Genomic DNA, 26,675 nt, shown 5'->3' on the forward strand with positions numbered 1-26,675 from the left:
CCTGGGCTTCGGACGCTTTGCTCCAGATGTCACTATTTGCAGACACATTAGCCCCAGGGCGCCACCGGGTAAACAAAGGCAGCTGTGCGGAAGGAGGCAGGGAGGAGCCCTCTCTGCCCTCCTCGCCCCGCCTCGCCCCGCCGAGGCCCCGCCTCTGGGTGCCGCCCCGCAGCCGCCCGCAGCCGAGGCTCTTGCCTCCTGGGGCGCGGGCGGCCGTCGGGGCGCATGGACGGGGCCGGCGAGCGGGGCCCGGGGCTCCGCGATGAGGAAGCAGAACGTGCGCACCGCCGCGCTCATCCTGTGCATCCTGTCCTACCTGCTGGTGGGCGCCGCGGTCTTCGACGCGCTGGAGTCCGAGGCAGAGAGCGGCCGCAAGATGCTGCTGGCCCAGAAGCGGAGTGAGTTGCGGAGGAAGTACGGCTTCTCGGCCGAGGACTACCGCGAGCTGGAGCGCCTGGCGCTGCAAGCCGAGCCGCACCGCGCCGGCCGCCAGTGGAAGTTCGCCGGCTCCTTCTACTTCGCCATCACCGTCATCACCACCATCGGTGAGCGGCCCCGGAGACTCCCCTCGGCGCTCGCTCCATCCCCAGCCGCCTGAGGCGCCCCTGGGTTTGAATCCCATCTCTGCCCCTGATCAGCTGGATGACTTTGGACCAGTCATTTCAGCTTGCCTCCCTTTGTCGAATGCGCTCTGTGCTTCCGCGCAGGCAAACCTGGGAGGAGCCAGTAGGTCCCGTTTGCCAAGGAGCTGGCCCGTGGGACTGTCAGAAACGCCCCAGGGGGAGACGGATGGAGTGGGGCCAGAAGCCCAAGTGGCTGGAGCTGTTTCCTTGCCTGGCTGCATCACGCTAGCTGTGTGACCTCAGACCAGTTGCTTAACCTCTCTGAGCCCGAGTTGTCGCCTCTGTAAAATAGGGGTGCTAACAGACCCTATCTCAAGGCTGTGGTGGGACAATTATCATCAAGGAGATAATATATGCAGAAAGTTTCAGCACAGGGTCTGATACAGGACCTAGAAAGCACTAAAAAAAAAAAAAAGATTGATTTTTGTATTGTAACGAAGAGAACGAGCACCTAGTCTGTCTTAGTCACTGTGGGATGGCCAGTGCCTAGCCTGTAGTAGAAACTCAATAAATATTTGTTGAAGGAATGACTGATTACCACCAGCTTTGGACCTCACCCTCGGGGATCCAGAGCACTTCCTCTGCAGCATCTGGCCTGCCAGCCGTTGCCATGGCTACCGTCTGGCTGGTACCTGCTAAGCCTCAGCCTGGGGAAGCAGAAAAGGAGAGAAGCAGGTTCTACAGGGCTCCAAGCTGGGTGCCAGCCACTCCCCAGGCCCCAGCTATAGATGTCCAGGTGCCAATCTGGGCTTGGACCACGACCCCGGAAGCTAGCACCTTGGAGAAAGCTCCTCCAGGATGCTCTTGCAAGTCAGTGTGACTTTGTGGGTTCAGCAGTGGAGTCAAAAGCCTGAGTTCTACAATTACATAGACCAGAGTTCAGTTCTCATCTCTATTGCCTCCTGCCGTCTCTGGCATTTGATTGTACCTCTCTGAGCCCTGGTTTCCTCAACTACAAAATGCAGTTGTTGCTACCTCACTGGGAGACTGCCAGGTTTAAGAGAGGTCAAGTGTGTAAAATGTGCTGTTCATTATTTGCCAACTGTGGGCCCAGCTCCCATTCAGCCCTTTTGACCCCTCCTGTCAACATGGGCCCCCTGCTTCCCTATCTTGGCTCAGCCTAAGACCCTCCCTGTCACTGTGCCTGGTGGTGTGGGACCCTATCCACTTCCTCTGCCCTCCTCCACATTTTTTGGAGGCCTCCCAGCTAGGTTCGGCGTCCCCTCCAGACTGCTTCTCTCTGATCTGCATCTGGGATCCTGTGAAGAGTCTTGAGTGGAAACAGCAAGCATTTTGCTTTTTATGGCCACCTGGGGGCGCCAGCATTTGCCGTGTGGTCCAGGCTGCATCAGCCAGCCTTGCAGAGAACCAGGTGCCAGAACCCAGGAGTTGAGCTCTGCATGGACAGGAGAGAGTTACTGAGAAGCTATGGAGGATACTGCTTAATAGCTCAGCCCTGTGACCTTTGGGCAGCTTCCTCCTTCTGAACCTGGTTTCCTTATCTGTAAAATGGGGATGATAATATCATCTCATCCAGTCACTGGGACAAAAAAAAAAAAATAATCCATGTAGAGTACCTAGCATGTTTAGTTATCATCATTATTCATTTTTCCTTTCTGTCAAAACCTGAAATAGCCCCAAACAGCTGGAAACAGCACTGCCTGACCCCTTATTCCTAAAGAGGCTTCTCTGTCTCACATTCAGCTCTGCTTTCAGTCTGGCTTGATTATTGATTATTAAACTTTCATTCAGTCCTTGGTCTGTGTCAGGCTCTGTACAGGGCACTAGTGACCAGGGACACAGAGAAATGACCAGCATGGTCTCTAGCCTCAAGGACCTCATAGTCTAGTGGTTGGCAGAGACCCTCCCCAACCCTCAGTAATAGATAGAGGCAGACTGACAGGACCATGAAATAGAAAAACGGAAGTGGAGTCAGATCTATAAATATATATATTGTGCTGCTGTTTCAGAAGTTATGTATGCAGACAGTACACACTTCACAGGGTAGAAAAGGCACGTCATGAAAAAGAAGTCTGCCTCTCACCTCGCCCCTCAATGCATGAATTCCTTTCCCTGGATCAACTGCAATGATCTGTTTTCTGAGTACCCTTCTGACCATATTCTCTGCCAATACAGTCCTTTAAAATACACACCTATATAGACATATTATACATGCTCTTGCTTTTTTCACTTCATATGTTTTGGTGATTTTTTTATATCAGTCCTTGAAGAACTGTGTCCTCGTTTCCCTGGCTGAACAGCAGGGCTTCTCAACTCCCGGCACTGCCAACATTTTGGACCAGATATTCTTGTTGGGGGGGGGGGCTGTCTTGTGCATCACAGGAGGTTAAGCAGGACCCTGGCCTCTACCCACTAGACTCCAGGAGCACACAGCCACCACTTCACAGCTCTACCAACCAAAAATGTCTCCAGATGTTGCTAATTGCCCCCTCAGGGGCAAAAGAACCTCCAGCTGGAACCAGAGCTGTGGCGTGTTCCGTCGTTTAGACAGCACCATGGCTTATTTAACCTGGCCCCTACTGATGGACACTTAGGCTCTTTCTCATTTTTGCTATGACCAGAAATGCTGCAACAACTCATGCATATACCTCACTTTGCATGTGTGTGTGTGTTTTGGAAGACTACCTTCCTAACTGTGGAACTGCACAGGCCAAACGTGTATTTACCTTTTGGCAGATAGGGCCAATTTGCTAGAGGAGGCATATTCTGCTGGGGAAGGACCACCTGACTTTTCTTGGGTTATGGGGCCCTTTGAGAATATCATGAAAGCTTTCACTTCTTCATCCTGGAAGAGACATGTATCCACTAATTCCATGGTGATGGCACAGTGTGCCAAGACTCAGGGAAGCCCACTCATGTTTATGTTCTCTGCGACAGTTGAGGGGACTGAGTGAGGAACTCCACCAGACTGAAGAGGTGTTGGTGAGAGCTGGCTTGGAGCAGGATCTGAGAAGGGAGATGTGGACTGGGGCAGGGGGAAAAGGTCATTGTGGGTGCGGGGAGAACCATGAGAAAAGGCATGAAGAGGAGAGGCATGGTTGGGGAAACAACACGGGGGAAGGCTTGGAGAGGTGAGGGGGTTTAGCTTGGACATCCATCACCTGAGAACTGGGACTTTACCCTGGGGGTCCTGGGGAGCCATGAAAGATTTTACTTTTCTTTTTCTATCAATGCAAAACTTAGATACAGCAAAATTCAGTTTTTCAGTGTACACTTCTGTGGGTTTTGCCAAATAAAAACCTATCATTGTAGCTGCAGCCACCATCAAGACATAAAACATTTATATCACTCTCCAAAATTCTGTCATGCCACTTTATAGTTAGTTAACCCCTCCTCCAACCCCAAGGACTGGCAGCCACAGATCTGTTCTCTGTCCCTATAGTTTTGCCAGATTGTTCCCAGAATGCCACTTAAATGGAACCATGCAGTATGTAGCCTCTTCAGCTTGGCTTCTTTCACTCAGCATAAGACATCTGCGATCCATCCTTTGTTGCCGAGGAAACAGTAGTAAATGCCTTTCTATTGCTGAAACAAATTCCACTGCATGGATGTACCACAGGTTGTTTATCCATTCCCCAGTTGAGGGCCATTTGGGTTGTTTACAATTTGGGACGATTTTATGAGTAACCATGGAAGGCTTTACAGCCAGGGAATGATTAGTTAGAACTAGCATTTGAAGATGCTCTGGCGGCTTTGGCGGATGGAGAGAGAGACCCGGGGAAAGAGGTGGATGAGAGTGTGAGACGGAGCCGAGCACTCACCAACCCTTCCCTCCGCTCTCCATCCAGGGTACGGCCACGCTGCGCCGGGCACGGACTCAGGCAAGGTCTTCTGCATGTTCTATGCACTCCTGGGCATCCCCCTGACGCTGGTCACCTTCCAGAGCCTGGGCGAGCGATTGAACGCACTGGTGCGGCGCCTCCTGCTGGCATCTAAGCGCTGCCTGGGCCTGCGGCGGCCGCGCGTGTCCACCAAGAACATGGTGGTGGCGGGGCTGACGGTGTGCGCGGCCACCCTGGCCCTCGGGGCCGTGGCCTTCGCGCACTTCGAAGGCTGGACCTTCTTCCACGCCTTCTACTACTGCTTCATCACCCTCACCACCATCGGCTTCGGCGACTTCGTGGCGCTGCAGAGCGACGAGGTGCTGCAGAGGAAGCCACCCTACGTGGTCTTCAGCTTCCTCTACATCCTCCTAGGGCTCGCAGTCATCGGTGCCTTCCTCAACCTTGTGGTCCTGCGCTTCTTGGCCGCCAGCGCGGATGCGCCCGAGCGCGCTGCCCGGCCGCTCCGCCGGGGGGCGCCCGAGAGCCGCGGCCCCTCCCGGCCGCGCCGCCCAGGGTGCCCCGCAGGCTCCACCTCCATCTCCTCCATCTCCTACCGCATCCACCAGCTGGAGTTGTGGGCCCGCGACAATCTGGGCTTCTCGCCCCCCGCGAGCCCTCGGACTGAGGTTGGCGACGGCAGGGAAGGCAGGCCTCCGGCTCGACGGAAGTCCATCTGATGGCCCTACCCCTGGCCGGAGCTAGATCCTAGAACCGGAGGGTCTGGACTCACCTGTCGGTGCACCCTCCCCAGAGCTTGGAGAGGGGTGAGGGGCTGTGGCCTCAATGTCGTCCTCTGCCACAAGTGGCTTCTCATTACCTCCTGCGGCAAGCCCCTCCCTCCTCTTCAAAAATATATTAAAGTCGCATCATAAGCACAAGCACGACTCTAAAGTCGCCCCGAATGCACACAGTACTGCCCTTGTGATCCAAATTGTTTCAGGAAGGCGTGGCACATCACAGGCCCATGTCACTAGCTAGCCCAATGGAGAGGAAGCAGGTGCCCATATTTCTGTTGTGTGAAGAGGTGGGTTTTCCGTGTTGTAGGGGAAATGCACGACTTTCAACACTGGAATCCTACCTGTGAGGCCAGCTGCTCCCTCTGTGAGAAGCAAAAGGATCAGATGGACTGAAGGGAAACACTTACCGTCCAGTGTGAACCAGTGGGCAAATCTCTGCAATATTTAAATGATTACTCATTCTCTTACTCAGTGTGTACGGCGGAATTGGCCCCACCCCCAAATGCGATGCTCCTTGTCCTTGGCCTGACCCCTTTTGCAATGCAGGGGGCCTTCGCTACATCACGTCTCTCGGACTACTTGGATGTTGTCTTTTCTGGGAACTGTAAGGTCACCCACAATGTGACCTCGGGGAATCTCATTCCCTCCCTGGGCCTCAGTTTCCTGTAAAATGACTGGGTTCACACATAATTCTGTTCCCTTCTGTGCATTTCTGTAAGGGTTCCTGGGACAGGCCTGGGCCCCATGAGGGGGCATTAACAAAGCTGACATCCCGTAGCACTCAGCTCTTTAAAACTAACATCCCAGATTGAACTGTGTCAACACAAAGCAGAGCAAGCCAGGTTAGAAAAGCCAAAAACTTTAATTTTCAACATGAGCTACATGGTCATGAACACAATGCAACGTGACCTGCTCCAACCCAGGGGCCCTGGAAACCCTCCCTCCCCCAAAGCCCGAGGGGCTTCTGCTCCCAGAGAGGGAAAGGGGAAAGGTGAGTGAGCGGAGAGTGGGCCTGAAAACTAGGGGTCCAGCCTTCTTGCCACCCTCTCAGGGGGCAGTGGTAGAGGGAAAGGGCTCCAGAGAGGATGCCTGAGGCCCCGGGTTCAAGTCTCCACTTTATCCTCACAGAAGCTGAATCAAACGGGCAGTCAGCATCTCCCGCACCGAGCTGGAGAGTCGGATGAGCTCGTGGACATGGAAGCTTCTGGTCTGCTCGGAGGTGCTGCTATACAGACACGGGGCCTCCCGGAGCCTAAGGGAGTCGTGACAGGGGAACGGGGGATGGAAGTGGGGCACCCCAGTCCCCTGGGCCTGGCACAGCACTGCTGCTCAGTAAATAAATGCAGGTGGCCTTGCCGGACGCAGCAGCTGTGCTCCAAGAGCAGCGGGGCTCAGAGCTGCCCTGAGCACCTGGGTGTCCCTGTGAGCGCCTGCTTCAGGGAAATGGGTGGTAAATCAACTTGCAAAGTGCATGACCTCAACTCTTGGCTTCATCCCAGGTCAAAGAAAGATCTCTCAACTGTTAGAGAACAGAGTTCTCGTCCGGGCTCAGCTGCCAACTCATATAGTTGGACCTTAGCAGGTGCCCTCCCCTCCCAGGGCCTCAGTTTCCTTTTCTGTAAAACAGGGCTGATAACACAGGCCCCCATCAACTGCTTAGGGGCTCCTGGGAGGGTATCTGCGAGGTAAAAGCACTTTGAGAACAAAAAGGTTTGCAAAGCACTATGGGAAGATCAGTGTTATCACATCTGAAGGTTTGGTGAGGATTTCCTTAAGATGAGGTGGTCCACAGCAGCCTCACTCCCACACAGTCCCAGGGAGGGCCTGGTGTCTTGCCTCCCTCAAGTTGGTCTTGGAAGGACGATGGCCCCTGAGCGGGAGCCCCCACTTAGACATCAAGGCCTGGACCAAATCCTGCACAGCCTCAGTCAGCCAGGCCAGGCCCCCAGGAGAACAAGGTCTCTATGGCAACCTTTTCCTCCAAACCATGGCCCAGAAAAGTTACTGGCCCATCGAGGTGGAACCAAGTAGGGCTGAGTGGCCCAGGGCTTAAAGGCCACAGATGTTTATCATGGCAAATGTGCCCTGGAGCAACGGGCTCCTGTCCCATTAAGGAGGGAGCACAGTGGACCCCCCGTTCCGGCCCCATGGCTCACTTGCTGATGGGTCATGTCTTGGGCAAGTCACTTCCAGATTTTAAGCCTCAGACTCCTCCCCTCTCAGATGGGCTACAGTTCACCCTGCCCATCTATTCAAGGCCCCTGGGAGGTTCCAGGGAGAGAAGGACGGAGGCAATGTTGTGGGAAATAGCGGCCCCACCTTGTCCTGCCCTGGCTCCAGCTCAGCCTTTGGTGGACGAGGAGACCCAGGCAGGGGGAGACATAAACTCACGGGGGACCCCAGAGGCGACTATTCCCCACCCTGGGCCTCGGTCTCCTCATCTGTAAAATGGAAATGACTCCACTGATGGTCCCAAAGCCCTTTCCCTTTAGTATGACAGGCAGATTTTGGAGAAGGAAAGTGGCAATGACTCCCTCCCACGGTACCCCTGCATGTGACCTCCAGCTCAGAGACTGAAAAGCGAATTGTCCCCTAGAGACCCCAGCACCCCCACCCCTAATCCCCCCAGCTCCACACTCTCTGCTTCTCTCCAGATGGTGGAGTTTGAGCTGGCAAAGGATCAGACAGGAGTGGGCTTTAAGGTTCCCCAAAGCTAATAATGAGAATCATCACCCCCTTCCCAAACCCCTATCCCTTGGTGAGGACAGACGGTGATTCCCACGCCAAATTATCAGAGCCCCCTCGGAAGGCGGCCATGTGCTCACGACAATGATACAAAGAAAGAGGGCTCCAGCCCCCCTCCCACCCCTCCAGGAGGTGAGCTGAGATTTCACAGAACAAACAAGAAAGTCATTGAGGGGGGCCCTCGGTGACCACCCTCTGGATGTTATTGCTTTGGAGCGCTCTCTCTCTTTATAAAGGCTGTGCAGACACCTGAGGGTGGGCTCAGGCTGGGGTGCACAGACTGCGCCCCGCCTCCCTCTGGATGGGGCAGCTAGGCTCCGCCCCATCTTTGAAAAGCTAGTCCTGAACTACCAGAGCAGTGCCAGCTGGAGAGAGAAGGCGCTCTCCTGGCTCAAAATATTCCAAATGGTGAGTAATAAACGAACGGCAGAGAAATCACACTGGTTTAAAAAAAAACACATGGTGGAGGGGCTGATTCTGAGCCTCTGATGGGAGTCCCTCCAGAGCCCTGCTACCTCCTACCCCAACCTTGGGATTCCAGTGCCACAATCCCAGGAAGGTCTGCCGGCCACCTGCATAAAAGGGGCACCTCCGTCTCCCCTTCCCAGCACATGGAGGTGCTATAACTTTAAAGGAGGTCCAGGGCTGAAACAGGCTGAGGGGTGGGGCGATTTCCAGGCGGAAGGAATCACCTGGTCAAATAGCCTAGAGAGGGACCAGGGACAAGGTGGGACCCAGCACAGCCAGGCATCTTCAATGGAAAATGCTCTCCTCTGATGGAGCCCAGGATCTCTCTGCCAAGGCCCACATCCTCAGGAGTGCTTCCTAAATAAAATCAGTATCAAGGGTAATAAATCAGAACATCTGAGTATTGTGGGCAGGTCCAGCTATAACCCTACATGGGGAAGGGGTGTGAGGGGGAGGGGGAGGAGGCGGCGCCGGCCTCCTGTGGATCAGGCTCCGGATCCAGGCCCAGGCCAGCGAGGAGAAGGCCATCTCCTGGAATGCACTGTTTCCTCCCGCCCCTGTCCGGGACTCTGTAAGGACTCGATGTGAGCTAAGACCAGGCCCAGGGCCTGGCACGCTAACTCTACCCAGCTAACCTGGACTACGCCCTACACAGCAGGACTGGGTAATGAGGGGTGGTGGGTAGTGGGCTGCTGGGTGCCTCCCAGGGGAGGGGGCAGAAATGTGCTTCTACAGTGAGGGGCCAGCCTGCGTCCTCCCCAGCATGCAAAGGGGCTTCCGCAGGTCCCGGGGAGGGGAGGGCTGGGCTGGGCCAGGCAGGCAGCTACCCAGGCCTGCTAGAGAAGGAATCTCCCGACTCTTACATTCATGCCTCTTCTCACTCTGTTTCTCTCCGTGAGCCAAGGTTACTGAGGCCAGGGCGGTGGATTCTGCCCTTAGCACAGGATGGTTTGTTTAAAAAGACTAAAATTGGGGAGTTCTGTTGCCTCCCCAGACCTCTAGCCTGGAGGCAGAGGGACAGACAAGATGACCTTTGACCTCATCCAACAAGGAGGGATTCTCCTACTTGGGAAACCCTTGCCTTGGCACCACCAGCCCCAATCTCAGCTTTCTTTAGACTCCCTCTCCAATCCAGCAACCCCAAGATTCAGAGATGGTAAGCCCTCTGAGGCTAGGGTTCTCGAAAATCAGGGTCCAACAGCTCCTCCAGCAAAACAAAGACAACACTGTTCTTTCCAGTCTACCAATGGTTTGCAAACTAGCTTGTTGCAATCCCACAGAGCCAGGCCCCCTGGGGGTCTGTGCCAGGCCCTGAGCACCTCCTCCTTTCCTTTGGTCCCTGCTGGACCCCAATTCCTAGAGCCACCAGAAGAGGGGCAGGCAGGAGGGGACAAACAGATGGACTCGAACAGGCTGCGGCAAAGCTCCTTCCACAGGCAGGTGGAGGGAGGCCTGAGCTCCTCTTCAAGTGGGAGGCTCTGGGGCCCCGGAGCTGGCTCCGGATCCTTGCAAAGCTGCCCCATTGGCTACGGGGCAGGAGTAGCTGCCTGAACCCGGTGCCGCAGGAAAGACACTTGCTGGTAATTGGCACCATGGAGATGGCCGCTGGGTTCTGGACTTGGCTCCGGGCAGCGAGCTTCCAAGGAGGCAAACAGGGGGAGTGGTCGGACAGTGTCTGGGGCAGGAGAATGGTTTGCTCTGCCACCTCAGTCTTTCCTTTCTCCAGATTGCAGCCACATCCACCAGGTCAAGAACTGGCCAAGTCAAAAGTGCAGCCAATCCCATTGGGAGAGGGAAGGTCTCAGGGGGTAGGAGGCAAAGAAGGGGTGAGGAGGGGCCCTGGGGGGTCAGGTCTCCCCATTCTGCTTCCCCACTGTGGGGGAGAACCCCATCCTCCTCCGTTCAATGTGCCCCTGGGCCTGGGGTCCCAGGTCGGGGCTGGGCAGTCTCCAGGCCATCTCGGGGAGCCCCTCCCCATCCCTGGCACTAAGATCGCTCACCACAGGGCCCCACGGTGCTCTCAAGGGACAGCTGGGACGCCTGCCGGAGCAGGGGGCCCGTGGCTGGGTCCACCATGGAGGAGGTGGGGAAGAGCTTGTACCAGCCCACGGCCAGGGTGGTCAAGTCCAGCTCCTCCAGCAGTACGCGGGCCACACCCATGAATTGCTTCCGCTCCATCCGCCCGTAGTTCCCCCACACGATCACCTGTGGGGCAAGAGACACAGTGGTTCAAATCCTGCCAATGCCACTCACAGGCCTGGAACCAGAACCCGGGGTCACCTCCATGCCCGATTCATCCCCAAGTCCTGTGAATTTCACCGCCTGAAAATGGCTCAAGTCCCACCATATTCTTCTGGCTCCAGTGGCACCATTTGAATGACTGGCTTCCTGCCTCCAGTCTTGCCCTTTCTGTTCCATCCTCCAGACACCTCATCTTGGAGCCTAGGCCTTAAAGGCCGACCCTACACTGTGAGTGTCCTACCTGCCCCACGCCCCACCCTCGGCCCTTTGCTTCCATCCAGATCATCAAAAACAAAGTTTTTAAAAGGGGCTGGTAGGACAGCTACATGTAAATCAAGGAAATTAGAACACTCCCTCACACCATACACAGAAATAAACTCAAAAGGGTTTAAAGACCTAAATATAAGACATGACACTGTAAAAATTTCCAGAAGAAAACACAGACAAAACATTCTCTAACATAAATTGTAGCAAATATTTTCTTAGATCAGTCTCCCAAGGAAAGAGATAAAAGCAAAAATAAGCAAATGGGACCAAATCGAACTTAAAAGCTTTTGCACAGCAAAGGAAACCATCAATAAAACAAAATGACAACCTGCAGAAAGGGATAAAATATTTGCAAATAATAGGACCGACGAGAGGTTAATATTCAAAATACATAAACAGCTCATACAACTCAATATTGAGAAACCAAACAATCCATTCAAACAATGGGCAGAAGACTTAAATAGACATTTTTTCCCAAAGAAGACATACAGATGACCAACAGGCACTAATTATTAGAAAAACACAAATTAAAACCACAATGACGTATCACCTCACACCAGTCAGAGTGGCCATCATCAAAAAGTCTACAAACGATAAATGCCAGAGAGGGTGTGGAGAAAAGACTGCCCTCCTACACTGCTGGGGGTAATGTCAAGTGGTGCAGCTATTATGGAAAACAGTATGGAAGTTCCTTAAAAAACTAAAAATAGAGCTACCGTATGATCCAGCAATCCCACTCCTGGGTGTATATCTGAAAAACACAAAAACTCTAATTCTAAAAGATACTTGCACCCCAATGTTCATAGCAGCATTATTTAGAATAGCCAAGACATGGAAACAATCTATGTGACCATCAACAGATGACTGGCTGAAGAAACTGTGACGGACAGATGGATGGACAGGGACACACACACACACACACACACACACACACACACACACACACACACACTGGAATATTACTTAGTCATAAAAAAGAATGATAATGCCATTTGCAGCAAATGACCAGAAGGGTTTTTCCAAACTTTTTTGACAGGTATACACAGTAAGACAGGTATTTATGGTGAACATACAAGATTCATAACTGAAGCAAGTGCCCCACCAAGTAAGACTTACCTTACTAGAAGTGAGAAATGTTCTTTCCAAGTCCTATTTCCAATTCCATTCCATTAAAAAAAAATACTTGTTGAGACCCACTAAATCGATTTCACAACTCACTAGTGGGTCTCAATCCACAAGTTGAAAGACTACCCTACTACACAGGACCTGGGCTTCCCAGTTTGGCAAAAGTCTCCCTGTCTTGGTGACTTATAACACCTTAGCCTACTCTTGTTTGCTTTGCTCACCCAGGTTAGGAGCAAGAGACTGAGGTACAAGCCAGAGGTGCCCAGCAGCAGCTCTGAGAGAGCAGGCACATGGCTCCTGCAGGCATCCAACCAGGGCCCTGCCTTACCCATGATGGGCAGCTGTTTCCAGCTCCAGGTTTGAGAAACCACTAGCATCCTCCTAAAAGCAAGAGAGCCAAAGACCTCTCTGGATCCTTCAAAGACTTTCAGCTTTTATCAGTGTGTTCCGTGCCAACTCCCTGGCCTCCAGAGGTTGGTGATGGTGATGATCTTGGTAGTGGTGATGATGATGGTGGTGGTGCTGGTGATGGTGGTGGTGCTGGTGATGATGGTAGTGGTGGTGGTGCTGATGATGGTGGTGGTCGTGATGATGGTGGTGGTGGTGGTAGTGATGATGATGGCAGCCAGCTGTAGAGCACTGACTACAGGTCAAACTTCCAAATGCTTTTCTTGTACAAAGCACACATTCTGCTGTCACAATAATGTTATCAGTGGGTAATATTCATATCCCCATTTTACAGATGAAGAAGCTGAGGCTCAGAAGGGAACTTATTCAAAGTCACACAGCAAGGTATGTGCTCAGATCAACCACAGTGCTCTAATTCCTCTAGATCAGGCCCTGCAGAGACCCACCCCCCAGTCTCCAGGAGCACCTCCTTTACCCCCTGTTACTGCACTCTGCACCCCCATGCCCCTCACCTGCAGGACTTTGCCCTGGGGACTCTCGGGAAACAGCAGCACCTGGTTATACAACGGGTCCAGCGACTTGCGAGCGACTTTGGTCTTCTTCTTAGCAATGCAGACGCCATTCTCCAGCAGGTAGGCCTTGATGTAGGCCGCTGGGGACAGAGGCCAGCAGGGTGAGTTCTAATCTGAGCCCCAAATGGTGGGCAAAGGGTGCAGCAGAGGGACCCACTGCTGGGGATCGGAGTGCCTCTACAGGGTCTGAGAAGGAGGCAACAGGGGCGGGTGGGGGTGGGTGGTGGAGTGCAGCCAGGGTTGGGTGGGGCCTACTCTACCCCCTTGGGTCGTGCTGCCTGCCTCCCGCTTCCTTTGCTCACCCTGTCCCCTCTCCCAGTCCCTGGCTTGCCCACCCTCTCTGGCTTACACATTCATGGCTGACTCATTCACTCAAATGTTTGCTAAGCACCCGTGGTGAGCCATGCACCCTATCAGGTAGAACCATAAACAAGAAAAATGGTCCCTGCCCCCCAGGAACTCAGTCCAGTCCGGGAGGCCAACAGGGTCAACCAACAATCTCAACTGGGTCCCAAGAATAAATCCTACATCACTAATTATATGTGAGTCACTAGCTTTGGGATTGAGGGATCCCCCACAGTTGGACCCAATTTTCTCTCTTCTAGACCCAGGTAACCTCAGGACATCCTCTCTGACCTCCACCCCCACCCTGCCGATGGGAGGGCAGCCCCCACACCTGGCAGTGTCTTGGAGCCTGGCTTGGCCGTCAGCCCCCGAGCCTGGATGATGTCCACCTCGAGCTGACCATTCCGCTCCTGCAAGCCGATCTCCACGTCCCCTGCAATGGGCCCTGAGTGATGAGCCTCGGAAGTGGCTGGGAAGCTCAGACAAAGACTCAGCTCCTCCTCTCTGCTGAGGGATGATGTCCCCTCCCCCTGCTCCCAGCCCCAGACAAGACCACAACCAATCCCCACACCAAGCGCCTAGGCTCTGCCGAGCGCCTGGCGGGTATGAAATGGGCTCCAGGTTCGGTGCTCAGCAGATGGAGCTAAGGCAGAGGGGAAGGAAGGAGAGACACAGGGCTTCTGGTGGGACCCCCCCCTCCATTTGAAAGAGGCCTTGGGGCACTTACCCATTGGCGTGGTGGCCAGGGTCTGGCGGCCCACAAACTGTGCTGGCCCCATGCTGCCCAGGAAGTCACTGAACTGGGCGTCTGATGCCAGGCAAACTCCCCCATAGTTAAGACTGCAAAAAGGAAGAAATGAGACAAAAACAAACGTTCCTAAGGGCCAACTGAGGACTCTGATGACTCAGGCAGTCAGCTCCAGAATGTCCCTCATTCCACAGCCATTCTGTCCACATCCATCACCCTGCCTTAGGCAGACTGGTGTCCTGTCGCTGCCTCCTCCTTACTTTAATGGCCCTAAACTCTCAGCTCTGACTCCAAAATTCTAGGACTTAGCTTCTGTGTCCTGTACCTTTCTCCTACCTCTTCTTGCCAAGCCTCAAGTTCCCCCTCCATGAAATGGGTATGGTGACATCCGCCTCTTGGAGTGGCTGTAGGACTTGTGGGAGGTGATGCTTGTCAGTGCCTGGCTCCTATGATTAATGCCATGATACTCAAAGTGTGGTTCAGAGACCTGCAGCATCACCCAGGAGCTAATTAGAAATAGAATTGCTCCTCGGCCCACCCCACCACGCCCCCCCAGCTGCTGGATCAGAATCTGCCTTTTAATATGAGCCCCAGAAGACTCACTTGCACTGGACAGTTTGAGACGCACAAGGCCAGCAGCTCAGCCTTGGAGGTTCGCATTTGTTCTTGCTATGCGGTTGCCCAATGTCCACTCCCTTTGGGAACAAGACTTCAAATCTCCTTAGGGAGCCTCCTCCCCAAGGCAATGATTCCTGTGGAGCAGAGCATGGCTCCAGAGGCTGGTATGGGCTCAGTCTGGCCAGTAAGACCACGCCTTCCTTGGCCAGTGACTGGCTCAGAGTTGGGCATGCGGCCCAACAAAGTCCACAAGAATCTGGCCAGGAAGCTTTCTTTGAACTGTAGGAAATGAGAAGCTCATTTCCCATCTGATTTGAACCTGAGACAGAAAACTGGAGCCTCTGGCAGGTCTTTTGCTACCATCTGGAGCCCATGAAGGAAGCCAACACACTGGTGACACTGCATGAGCTCCTGGATCAAACTCTGCCTGAAACAAGATATTTCATCTTTTTTTTTTTTGTTACATAATTCAATAACAACAACAACTATATTATTATTATTATTATTATTATTATTATTATTATTATTATTATTATTATTATTATTATTATTATTATTATTATTATTTTGCTGAAGCCAATTTTAGTTAGTTTTTTCTTACCCATCTCTGAAATGGGAATACTAATGTTCCCATCTCTAGGTCTGCTGTAAGTATTATATAAGATCAGACACTAAGTACCATGCCTGGTGTACCCCTATTATCTTCAGGACTAAAACACTCCCAACACATTTTCTCATCGGATTCTCACCACAACCAAAGGAGACAGGTTTTGTTTTTTGTTTTTTTTTTTTACTTTTACCAGCATTATTCAGATGAGGAAGCAGGTTCAGCCCAACCTAAAGCCAGAACTCACAGGGCAGAGTCAGCACTTGAAAACAACATTTCTAATGCCAACCTCAGGTGACTCTCCATCTGGGCATCCAGGAGTAACAGCTAACTTTGAACGAGCAGATACTGTGAGCTGGGTTTCACCACAGCAGCCGGTGGGGTGGGGGTTCTTTAAGCAGGAGGGGGAGCCTGTCTTGGGTCTCAAGGGGCACTGGACACTTTGTTCCCTGCTCTGAGAGCACACCCCTAACCTGCCCCCAGCTCCCTTCTTGGGGAACCTGCTAGACTCTCGGTCTTGAAGGAGCCGGAGGAGGATCATCCAAGGGAGGTGGGGTCTCTGGCTCCACCCCAGGTGCCCCCTTCTGCTTCTGAACCACTCTGCTAGGCTATCCTTTCCCCAGTTCTTCAGAAGGAACAATTCAAGCATGGTCTTCTCTGCCTGCACCCAAGTCTTCACACCCTAGACATGCTGCCTGGTGCTTGAACCACATCTGTCTGTCTTTATACCTTATTGTTTACTCATAAAACCTCATAGTTGGCAAAGGATTCACCCACTTGCTCTGCAAACAGTTACAGGAAGGTGTCCTCTGACCCAGCACACTCCCTGTTTCATAGATTGGAAGACTGAGGCCCAGAGTGAGAAAGACAGTTGCCTGAGGGCTGTGTGATGGCAGTGTCTGCTGCTATACCAGGCTGCTGCCCAATTCAAGTCACCCAATAGTGTGTACACTTTTACGTATAAAACTCCAAGCGAGCTGTGTGAAGAGGCAAGAGCAGACCCTGTGTACAAAGGACTTACCATTTTGTTGGGCAAATGTGTTGCTTGCAAAGAAACAACTAAAGAAGACAATAGTCTTCTTACAAGGCACAACAGGGCCCCTACCCACCCACCTCGGGTTGTGAGAGCCCAGGGGCCATCAGAAGAGAACAATCACTGCTGGCTGCAGTGGTCTAGAATGGACCAGGATGGACCAGGAAAGGAGACTCTGAATTGAGGGCAAAGCATACACAAGGTCCAGCAAGAGAGGAAGATGAAGGAAGGTAACTTTCCACATACTATGTTTTCTCTTCCCCCACCAGAGTCACCAGCAGAACGTCCTGAGGTCCTCAGGATGGTGAAGCCACAAGCATAAAGGAGCCTGGTGAGAAGCAGGAGAGATTAAGTCCTTCCCTCTCTCCAAGGAGGGTAATGGAGACAAGGCAGGGACAAGAGAGTCTAGTTCAGGACCTTGGAGAGGGCCTATGTTGCAGGTTTATACAATGTCATAGAACACAGGAAAGGATAGAGAGCCACAAAGGAAAGAGGGAAGTCAACTCTTCTAGACTTTAAGACGCTGAGGACAAAAGGGTTGTATTTAGCCATGGATGATTTATCATAGTAAAAATGAAAACAATCTAAATATCTGGCAACAGAGAAATTATAAACACGTATTGAATTATTAAAAAAAAAAAAAAAAGAATATAGGAGCCCGGCTGAGTGCAACAACCAGAAACACCTGCACTGAAGTTTGCATGAGCAAGAAATAAACATTTGTATTAAGTCACTGATTGAAGAAGTTGGTTATAGTAACTGGTTTAAACTAATTCAGTGACCCTGTCCCCTGGCCAGAGCTGATGGATCCCGGGACAGACAGCTGACCCAAGTTCAGTCAAGCAAAGACTCTCACTAGGAAATAAAAGAGAATCCTGGAGATAAAAAGTCATGAGAACTGAGCCGTGTGAATGGCCTGCCCTCGTAGAGAGTCCCAAACTACCAGCCACCTAGTCCTGGCCACCCAGTTCTTTCCTCAGCCATGTGAGATGTCCCGGCATCATTCCAATAAATTCTGTTTGGACTTACATTACCAGCAGAGTTGATGGCAGGGTAATACTTTGAGGTTTCAGTCTGAGTGCTTTTTTGTTTTCATGATTTCCTGCTACCCTTTCCCCACTCAGGCGGGAGCCAGGGTGCCCTAAGGTCCACCGCCAAGGGATGACCCAGTAGGATGCAGAGAACAAGACAGTCAGATTCTTGGCTTTTCAGTTTAAAATGTAGGAAGAAGCAGTCTTGGGAGGAGAGGTGCAAAACCAGGTTGTCTGCCCCCCAGTAAACAAATCAACCCCAAATTCCCAGCCTGGGAAAGCAGAGGGAGTCAGGGAGGGAGGAGAGAGAGCTGAGGAAGGTCTGGGTCCTCGGGCTGGACTGGCAGTGCTTGGGAATGATGGGAAACTCCACAGAGGTTTGGAGAATCTGAAAGCAGAGGGGACTAGGGCCTGTCCTTACTGGGTGGAGCTGAGAAAAGGGCCCGATGCTTTGCGGAAATGATGCCGAGTGCCTCGTCAAGTGAACCCGGAGCGCCTCTGAGGCTCTGTGTGTCCCTCTGTGCCCTAAGGGAGCATGTTCCCACTGTATCTGAGACAGAGCCAAACCAAGACAGGCAGAGTAGTATTGGAAGCCAGGCAGTCAAAGCTTCTGAATCTATTATCTCCACAATAATGCGAGTATTATAGAGAAAGTATGGAAAAAATAACACAGATATCTGGGGATGGAAATGGGTACCCAGTATTCTTGCAAACCCAAAGACCCTTAGTTAACAGCACCAAAGCTAAGACCTAGACTCTCCCACAGCTTGTGACCTGGCCTTTCCTCCACGCCCCCGTCTCTTTTCCACCCTATTCTCCTGGCCACCTGAGGGTCCGGGATCCATTCTGCTAGGAGGGTGTGGACTCCAAAAGCCCGAGAAATGGCAATGCCTCTCGGGTTCTAAGGCACTAAAGGGGCTCAGCCTCCTAGGCAAAGCAAGGCCTGCTGCAGCCTGAAATTGAAAGTTTCCTCCAACATCGTCATTGTCTGCTCCTCAGTTCCTGGTGGGACTGTGAGCAGACAATGGGGAACTGGCAGGCCTGGTAATTAGCGGTAATTGTTTATAATATCTGGGCAGCTGCCTGATTTCCCATTCCAGGGTGCCTTGCCGGCTGCCAAGGAACCAGACTGATGCCCCAGAATCCCTGAACGGGTTGTCCCACCCTCCATGGGGCTAGAGGAAGAAGAATTAAGTGGTGGTACGTCCCTGCTGGCCAGAGGACCAACTGCATCAGAGACCCCGCTCCACCTTGAGGTCTTCCCTGGAAAAGGATGGAAGGCAGAAGATACAAAGTCAGACCTGATTCTATTCCTCGCTGGTCAAGCCCTTGCTGTGTGTCCTCTGGCAAGCTGCTGGTATCTCTGCATTTGAATCTTCTGATCTGCAAATAAGCCCACACCTACCCTAGGGATAGTGCACAGCCCTTCCACTGATGGGTGCCTATGCTATAATGGTTTTAAAATGTTTTGAAAATCTCTGCTCATAGGATCCATTCCCAAAGGGGTAGGAAAGATCATGCTGAATTACTAAGTACCACACACTTGCTGCTGCTTAGATCATGCCTTGTATGCAATAGAAACTCATTAAATGTTTACTGCCAAACCCTTAGACTGGTCCCAAACTGGGAAAATATACTGGTTAAGACTAGACTTTGGCATAACACAGACCTGGCATTCCAGTGCTGTGCACCCTGGGGTAAGTTTGGTAACGTCTCTGAGCTACGTGTTAAAAACAAGAATAGACTGGAATCGTCTGGCTGAGTTGTTGGGGAGAGTCAATAGGATAACACAGGCAGGGTGCTTAGAACCTGGCCTGGCACACAACATCTCCTGAATGAAGAAAGGATTGAGATATCATGGCCTTCGGGTCTCTGCTGCCCAGCCTGGGAGAGCCCCTTCTTCCTCTCAGTGGTGTTTTCATGGCACTTCTGATTCCAGGCCTATTAGGAAGTGCAGCATCTGGATGCAGGAGACCAAGCCCAGGCCATCGGGGGGGGGGGGAGCAGGGGGCTGTGGGTGGAGGCAGAGGCCTGAAACAGGATTAAACCCCATGTTCTGCTGGCCTTTTATTTTGTGTTAATGGCGAAATGAGATGTCCTGCATTTCAAATCCTGTTAGTTTTGTAAGTGGAGCTGAAACCCATTTGTCTTTTATTATTAACCTTTGAGCTTGGTTTGGCCCCTGGATTTTCCATTTTTTCGATGGTTAAAGAAATAATTGGGTTATTCGGCGGTTTGACTTATACTCTCTTTTCCAGAAGATCACCTGTCTCAGCTGCATCAGAAATTAAAAGGCAGCACAGCCCTCATGGTGATTATGGGTTATGTGGTCCTGAAAGGGACCTCACGGGCTCTCTGTCCATCCATCCACAGCCTGACTGTATGTGTTCACCCACCCATCTGTCCACCTTCCCACAGCCTTGCTGAGTCTGCAATATAGTCAGTTCTGCCATTAATGCGAAATACACATTCCAAAAAATTATACTGCTGTGCAAAGTCCCACAATCAAAATTCCAGAGCTTACAGGGAAAATATGGTTAGGGGTATAACACCCAAAAAGTATGTCAGGATCATATACAAAAAAAAAAAAAAAAAAAAAAACCACAGACATAAAAATGGTAGCACAGTCTTAAACATGTAAAACGGTTAAGAAGTGCATAGTTACTACAATAAACATGGTGCTTTACCTTGAAGACAGCCTGATGTTTGCTCGTGGAAATGAGTGTCAGAGGGTCTGCAGCGTGAGTAACTACAAAGTGAAACGGACAGACAGGGAGCTGTACCACCAGCTGTCGGTGGGGGCTGAGGGAGCAGGCAGATGCGAGAGGTGTGTGTTGTGTGTTTCTCTATGTTCCCCTGTGTTCACCTAGTGTTTCTCGTGGATGAAATCACACCTGAGTAAAGGCGCTATGTGTGTTGTGCTCAAATTCTTCCTGAATATTTCAATCGTGTTGGAACAGATTTGCGTTTTCAAAACAAGTGTTGTAGCAGAATTGACTGTATGCCAGGATGCACAGCATCATACAATCCTGACTCCAGCTTCTCAAGTATTCAAGACAGTCCCAAACCTGCCCAGCCCCATGAGAGCGTAGCTCCCGGGCATGAAGCCAGGGATTTGATTTATTTTTTATTGATCAAAAGCTTGCCATGAGCCAAGTACGGATAGGACTAAGTTATCAATATTAACTCATTCAACCCTCATTTACCAACTCTGTGAAAGCCAGGGATTTATTATTAATACCCACTTTCTAGAAGGGGAAACCAAGGCCCAGAAATGTTAGGTAACCTGACCAAGATCACGCTGCTGGTAAGTGGCAGACCTGGGATTTGAACCTGGGAGTCGGCTCCGGGATTCATCTTCTTAACCACTCTGTTACACTGTCTCTGTGTGTCCCGAGGGGACCTCAGCCTTGCCCAGAGGAGCACAAGGGTTTGCAGTCCACGGTTTGGGGTCAGGCAGGCCTAGATCTGAATGCTGACTCTCCCCAATTCACTGGTTGTAGAGACATGTTTTTCACCACTCAGAGCCTGGGTTTCCTTTTCAGCAAAGGAGGAATAAACAATGGCAGGACACCCTCGGTGCTGCTGTATTACAGGAGATACACTTCTTAGAATCCGGTGCAGTCAAGTGCTCAACTAGTACCATGCTTATAAAACAGAACCAAACAAATCCCCATTTCCAAGTCCACGGCCACATGCAGTTCTGGTTTGTCCTTCAGGCACGATGATTCTGCTAAACAGCAGAGGTGGCGAAGGGGAAGCAGGTTCCGACCACCCCCTGTCATCCAGGCCGTGTGGTGATTAGGGACACAGCCATGACAGGAAGCAACCCTGAGGCCAGGTGCAGTGGCCCAAAGGTCGGCTACACTCTGCTCTTCGGAGCTGCGGGCACCATGACCCAGACACCTGGAGAGCTGGGTGCTGACGACCCAGACACCACAGGACAACGAGGGGCAGAGGGAAGAAGCAGGAGGGGCACCGGCAGCCAGCTTTGAGAGCTTCGGGCTTACAGGGAGGATGCTGAGACCCTGGATTCTGTGCGATGGAGGAGGCTGGAGAGGGGCAGAAAGGAGAGGAATGCATGTGTACCTCTGCTAATAGTGCCTACCCTTTACTCAGCTGATTCTGCAGGGCATCCTGAGGGCCAGGCCCAGTGCTAAGCAAGCACCAAACTCAGTGTCTAGCAGGACAGACAGACACACATGTGACAAGTACAACGGAGTGATGGGTGCTGTGGCGGGGAAAGAATGGGCAGTGGGAGCTGCTGATACGGCCTGAGGAATAGCAGGCCCCTGCCGTTCTACTTCCCTTTCCCACGTCCAGGCAGACCTTGATGATCAACCTCAACACCCCTGCCAAGCCAGGACTGGGCTTCAGAATCCTTCTCAACACAGCACTTCAGGAAGCCACTACCTATTAACTGGAGCTGGCACAGGAGATAAAGCTTATGTTCAGTTCTTAGCTGAGATGTGGAGGAGGAAAGAGTCAGTGAAGATGGGGTATAGGCGTAGGAAAGGGAGTGCCACACAGAGGGGGCGATGTATGCAAAGATCCGGAGGTGAGCTGAAGGAAAGCATAAGAGGTTCAGGGTGGTGGAGGAGCGGGGCACACAGCTGGGACTGGGAGAGGCTGGCAGAAACAAGAAGTAAGTGCTGAGTGACAGACTGTGCGGTTTAGACAGAAAAGACTTGCAGGTATCCAGGCAAGAGTGATGAGTTGCCTCCAAGGGGGGATGGAGAGAAATGGATGGAGTCAAAGACAATTAGGAGTGAAAAGGTAGTCCAGTCATGGACTGGATATGGAGTGTGAGAGAGCAGGAGCTGTCTGGTTTGGGCAGCTGGGAGACAGTGGTGCTGTGCACTCAGACAGCCTAACAGACTCTGTTGCCCTCCCGCACGTCCCCTGAACCTCACCATGTCAGTGTTCACTGACTCCTAACTGTTGGCACCTGCATTCCTTTGCCTACATTTCTCTGGTCCCCAAGGAATTTCTCTGGCCTCCAGGGCCGACGTTGCCACAGGAAAGGCAGAAGAGTTAATCAAAAATAGCCATCAACCAGTAACCGATAAAAGTGGGATTATAAATACCCCGGCTCCCTGGCCTCCCAGGGAATGACACTCAGGCACCTGTCTCACACTGGCTCCCAGAGTCCCCATCAGGATTAAGCATGGGATGCCCACAGTGGCAGCTGGCTTCTCAACACACACGCTATTGGATGCCTGCCCCACCCTGTCTCTCTCTTGGGCACCTCCACCGTGGTTTTCCAGAATCATTTCCCAAGTGAACTACCTGCATTCACATCCATGTCTTGGGTCTGCTTCTGGAGAACTCAGACTGAAGCAGATGGGCACCAGGGAGTATCTCAGGATCGACGAGGGGGCTAGGGAGGTACTGTTCTCACAGCCCTTTCTCAGGGGCCTTGAATCCTTGTCCTTTAGCTAGGGGAGATGGGCCCACTCCAGGGTGGTGGGTGGGAGCTTGGCTGCTTGCCAAACCCATAGCTGCTCCCTTCCATCCTTAACATGTAGAACCAAGTTTTCAATCAGCCAGAAAGGGGCTCTAGGAAGGAAAGCCCCTCCCTAGTCCCAGGGGATAAACCAGGATTGGTCCACCATGCTGAGGCCTGCAGAGGGAAAAGCTAGAGGGTTCACTGAGCCACCAAACCTTCCTGGAAGCATCCACCTCCAGAAATCTTGGTAGACACAGCCACTAAATGAAGCAGAGTAGAGCTGGTTAAAGGCAGACGCCAAATGCTAGATTTGAATCCCCTAATTTGAAGCCGCTTACTGGCTGTGTGACCTTGGGTAAATTAATTAACCTCTCTTGGCTTCCGTTTCCTCATCTGTATTATGAGGATATTAACAATTTCAGGGTCATCCGGTTGTTGGGAGAATTAAATGAGTCAATATATGTAAAAACACTTAGCACAGTGCCTGCATGTAGCAAGTGCTCTGTAAAGTGTTAGCTCTAGGACATTATTACCATTAAGCCAGAGCTTCTCAACCTTAACGTGCCCATGAACCACCTGGGGATGTTGTTAGGAGCCTAAGATGCCGCATTTCTAACAAGCTCCCAGGGGACGCTGATGCTGCTGGGCTGTGGACCACACTTTCAACAGCAAGGGCTAAAGCCACTGTTAGCTGGTGTTGTATAGCCAGGAGCCCAAGGATCTTCACTGTAGAGGGGCCCAACCCTTAAGCGCCCCTTCCCCAGCCCCATAACCCAGTCAGTATGCAGCCTTTACAAAGTTTGCTGTGCCTGTCCTTTGCAGTTCTCACCACACTGCTAGCTGCATGGCCAGTGGGAGGCAGGGTCTCTAAGGCACCCGGCAAAATTATCTGGCACACTGTAGGTGCTAAATGAAAATTCACATGGGAGCACCCCTGTGCCCACCTGCAGGAACACACATGCCCAGTGATCCAGTGCAGGGGCAGACACACCCAGCAGCGCCAGGGGCTGCAAGCTAGTGGGGGCTGTTTAAATGCACTGGCTCCCTGTAAGTCTCAGCTGGGCTGGCAGGAGCCCAAGGGGAGGACGGTCACACCCCTTCCTGTTTCAGAGCCTGGCATCTGGGTCCCACCAGTGCCCAAAATACCTCCAGAACAAAGAGGAGGCCAACCACAGCTCAATGTCCCCACCTGTCCCTTTGACCTTCCTTCCTTGCCCAGGTGTTGGGTGTGGTGGCAGGCAGCACCTGGCCAAGCTCCACCAAAAGTCAGCCCCTCTCAGGAGGGCAAGACACTCCCCTCTGCTGAACATAGCACCCTCCAGCCCACCTGATCCTTCCTCAACTGGGCATAAGACAACCCCCACCAAACCTTTTAATAATCATAAACATCATAGCCAACATTTATCCCATGCTTACCCTGTGCTAAGCAAGCGCTAGGTATGATTATATTGGAGGTGGCTCACTGTATCTGCTAGGATGCAATTGGCTACAGGGAGCAAAATACCCAATTAACAGTGGCTGAATCAACAAACAACAATAGCTATTAATTATAATATTGCTTGCTATGTGCCAGTCACTGTTCTAAGTGCTTTTACATATATTAACTCATTGAATCCTTACAACTCTTATCAGGGGTCTGTATTATTATGGACCTCTTTCTACAGATGAAGAAAATGGGCTCAGAGAGGTAAAGTAATGTTCCCAAAGTCACACAGCTCTTAAGAAGCAGAAAATGAGGATGAAACCAGGGTTGTCTGACTCCAGAGTCCTGGCTTTGAAACTGTCTGTAATATAATCAGACTCTCTAGTGCCTTAAAGCACGTGACAGCAAATGACAACAAGAGCTTCCTCGCAAGCCCCTGTCATGTGCAGGCATTGCCTCGTTTCTTCTTCACAACACCTGCCTATGCTGCTCTGATTGGACAAGTCATGTGGCCTCTCCCAGCCTTCAGCTCCTCTTCTGCAAAATGGGAATATGGGCTTGACCCACTGCTGCTATTCACTGCACCACGCTGCCATCCCCATGACCTGGTCCTCTGACCTGCCCATGAGGCCAACAGACAGGATGTTTAGCAGCCTCCCTGAAGCTTAGAGAGGATAAGGTACTATGCCCACAGCTGCTCAGGGGGTCAGTGACCAAGCCAGGACTAGGACCCAAATCTCCTGACCCCCTGAAATTCAGCTGGGACCCACTGCTACTCAGATGCCGACAGTATGTTCCTCGAGGTTTCGCTGCCTTGCCGTTTCTCAGGTTAAAGAAAACATTTGTTCCCTTCTTCATCCTCCTCCTCCTCCTCTCCCGCTCCCTTCCGCCTGTCCTCCTCCTCTTCTCGCCCTCCGGAAAGTCTCCCTAGGAGGTGGGTGGAACGGCAGCATCTGCCAAGGCAAGGCCATTCAGAGACAGAGATGCCCGGTTTAGGAGGGGCTGGGGGTGGGAAGGCTTTCAGCCAGCAGCGCCCCTGGCTGCAAGGCAGGGCCAGGATCAGGAGGGGAGCAGAAGGCAGTGGCCAGGCCCTAGTCCTCAGTGGCTTGGATGGGTGTCTGCCCTTGGAAGAGCCACTCGGCAGGACTGTCCAGTGGAACTTTCTGTGACAATGGGAATGTTCTACATCTGAACAGTCCAACACGGCCGGCACTGGACACATGCTGCTACTGAACACTTGAAATACGGCTAATGCAACACAGGCACAGAATATGTCATCTTAATTCACTTACATTTAGATAGCCACATGTGCCTAGGGTCTACTGTACTGGACAGTGCAACACTTAACTTCCCCAAGCACCAATCACCTCTTGTGCTCTACAAAGATCTTGATGCCTTGGTCCTCCCTAGTCAAGGATGGCTGAGACAGTGAGGAGATGTGGTGCCTCAGAACAAGTCCCGGCTGAGAGTGGGGATGCTGGGGTTCCAGACCTATTATCATGCTGTGTGATCGAGGCCAATCCCCTCAACCTCTCTGAGTGCTCTGGTCACCTGTACAATGAGAAAGTCACTTTGGGTCAAAGTTTCTTTGCCACAGATGGGGTTTAGAGGCACCTGGGAACCCCCTACACAATTATGAGAAGCATGAACGACTATGCATGTGAGAAGAGTGTGTGGATGTGTTAGGATGGATATGTGTGTATAGATCAGGGGAAAGCAGGCCCAAAGCTTTCCCAAAATTCTCAAAGGGGTCCATAATTGCTCCAATGATGAGAGGCCCCAGTCTAGATCAGTCTACTCCCAGGGAGCCTTTTAAAAATGGAGTTCCCGGGCTCCACTCCCAGGGACTCTGATTCAGCAGCTTGGACGCGGGGCCCCATGATCTGTATTTGTAACAAGTTCCCTGCGATTCTGGTGCACAGCCAGTGGAGAGACACATGGGCGAGGAGCCAGTCAGGCCCAATGTTTTAAGACTTGATGTGTGTGAAACTCCTTATCAAGCAGTAGTACATATTTTTAAAAACCAATTGGGATTTAAGGAACTAAGAAAGTAAAAAGGAAATAACAACCCTAACAAAATCCCTCTTGACCCCCTTCTTCATTTACCAACACTGATGTGCCAGCCACTGCGCTATGCTCTTTATAAATATTAACCCATTTAATCTTCATAACAGCCCCTCTATGAGGTTGGTACTATTGTCCCCATTGTACAGACCAGGAAACTGAGACACAGGGAGGTGATCTGCCCAGGATCACACAGCCAGTGAACGGTGGAGCTGGGATTCAGATCTAGACAGTTGGGCACCAGAGTCTGTGCTCCAGTCATACTCCTCACAGCGTCCTTGTTCCATCACCTCCCTTCTGAGGATGAGGACCACCCAGGAGTCCTG

At 51.8% G+C, this 26,675-nt stretch overlaps 2 protein-coding genes across 5 annotated transcripts in view; one reads left to right on the forward strand and one right to left on the reverse strand.

Annotated features, from left to right (window-relative positions):
• Positions 1-216: 216 nt before the first annotated feature.
• Positions 217-5,359, forward strand: KCNK15 (potassium two pore domain channel subfamily K member 15). Its single transcript, XM_032461155.1, has 2 exons — positions 217-545; positions 4,433-5,359. Exons 1-2 carry the CDS (start codon positions 263-265, stop codon positions 5,143-5,145), a joined length of 996 nt encoding a protein of 331 aa, XP_032317046.1. The 5' UTR covers positions 217-262; the 3' UTR covers positions 5,146-5,359.
• Positions 5,360-5,989: 630 nt separating this feature from the next.
• The window catches only part of RIMS4 (regulating synaptic membrane exocytosis 4), a 55,879-nt gene continuing 35,193 nt past the window's right edge, over positions 5,990-26,675 (reverse strand). For 2 of the 4 annotated variants that reach the window (XM_032461220.1, XM_032461219.1), the window contains 5 exons: positions 14,104-14,216; positions 13,708-13,809; positions 12,972-13,111; positions 10,419-10,623; positions 5,990-6,457 (listed from right to left, as the gene is read on the reverse strand). In XM_032461220.1, coding sequence (XP_032317111.1) covers positions 6,354-6,457; positions 10,419-10,623; positions 12,972-13,111; positions 13,708-13,809; positions 14,104-14,216 — 664 coding nt within the window. In that variant the 3' untranslated portion in view covers positions 5,990-6,353. Of the gene's footprint in view, positions 10,624-12,500; positions 12,741-12,971; positions 13,112-13,707; positions 13,810-14,103; positions 14,217-26,675 lie in introns of those variants that run through there. The other 2 variants (XM_032461221.1, XM_032461222.1) reach the window with 2 other exon arrangements.

The sequence above is a fragment of the Camelus ferus genome, chromosome 19, assembly GCF_009834535.1.
Source record: "Camelus ferus isolate YT-003-E chromosome 19, BCGSAC_Cfer_1.0, whole genome shotgun sequence".
Lineage (NCBI taxonomy): Eukaryota > Metazoa > Chordata > Mammalia > Artiodactyla > Camelidae > Camelus > Camelus ferus.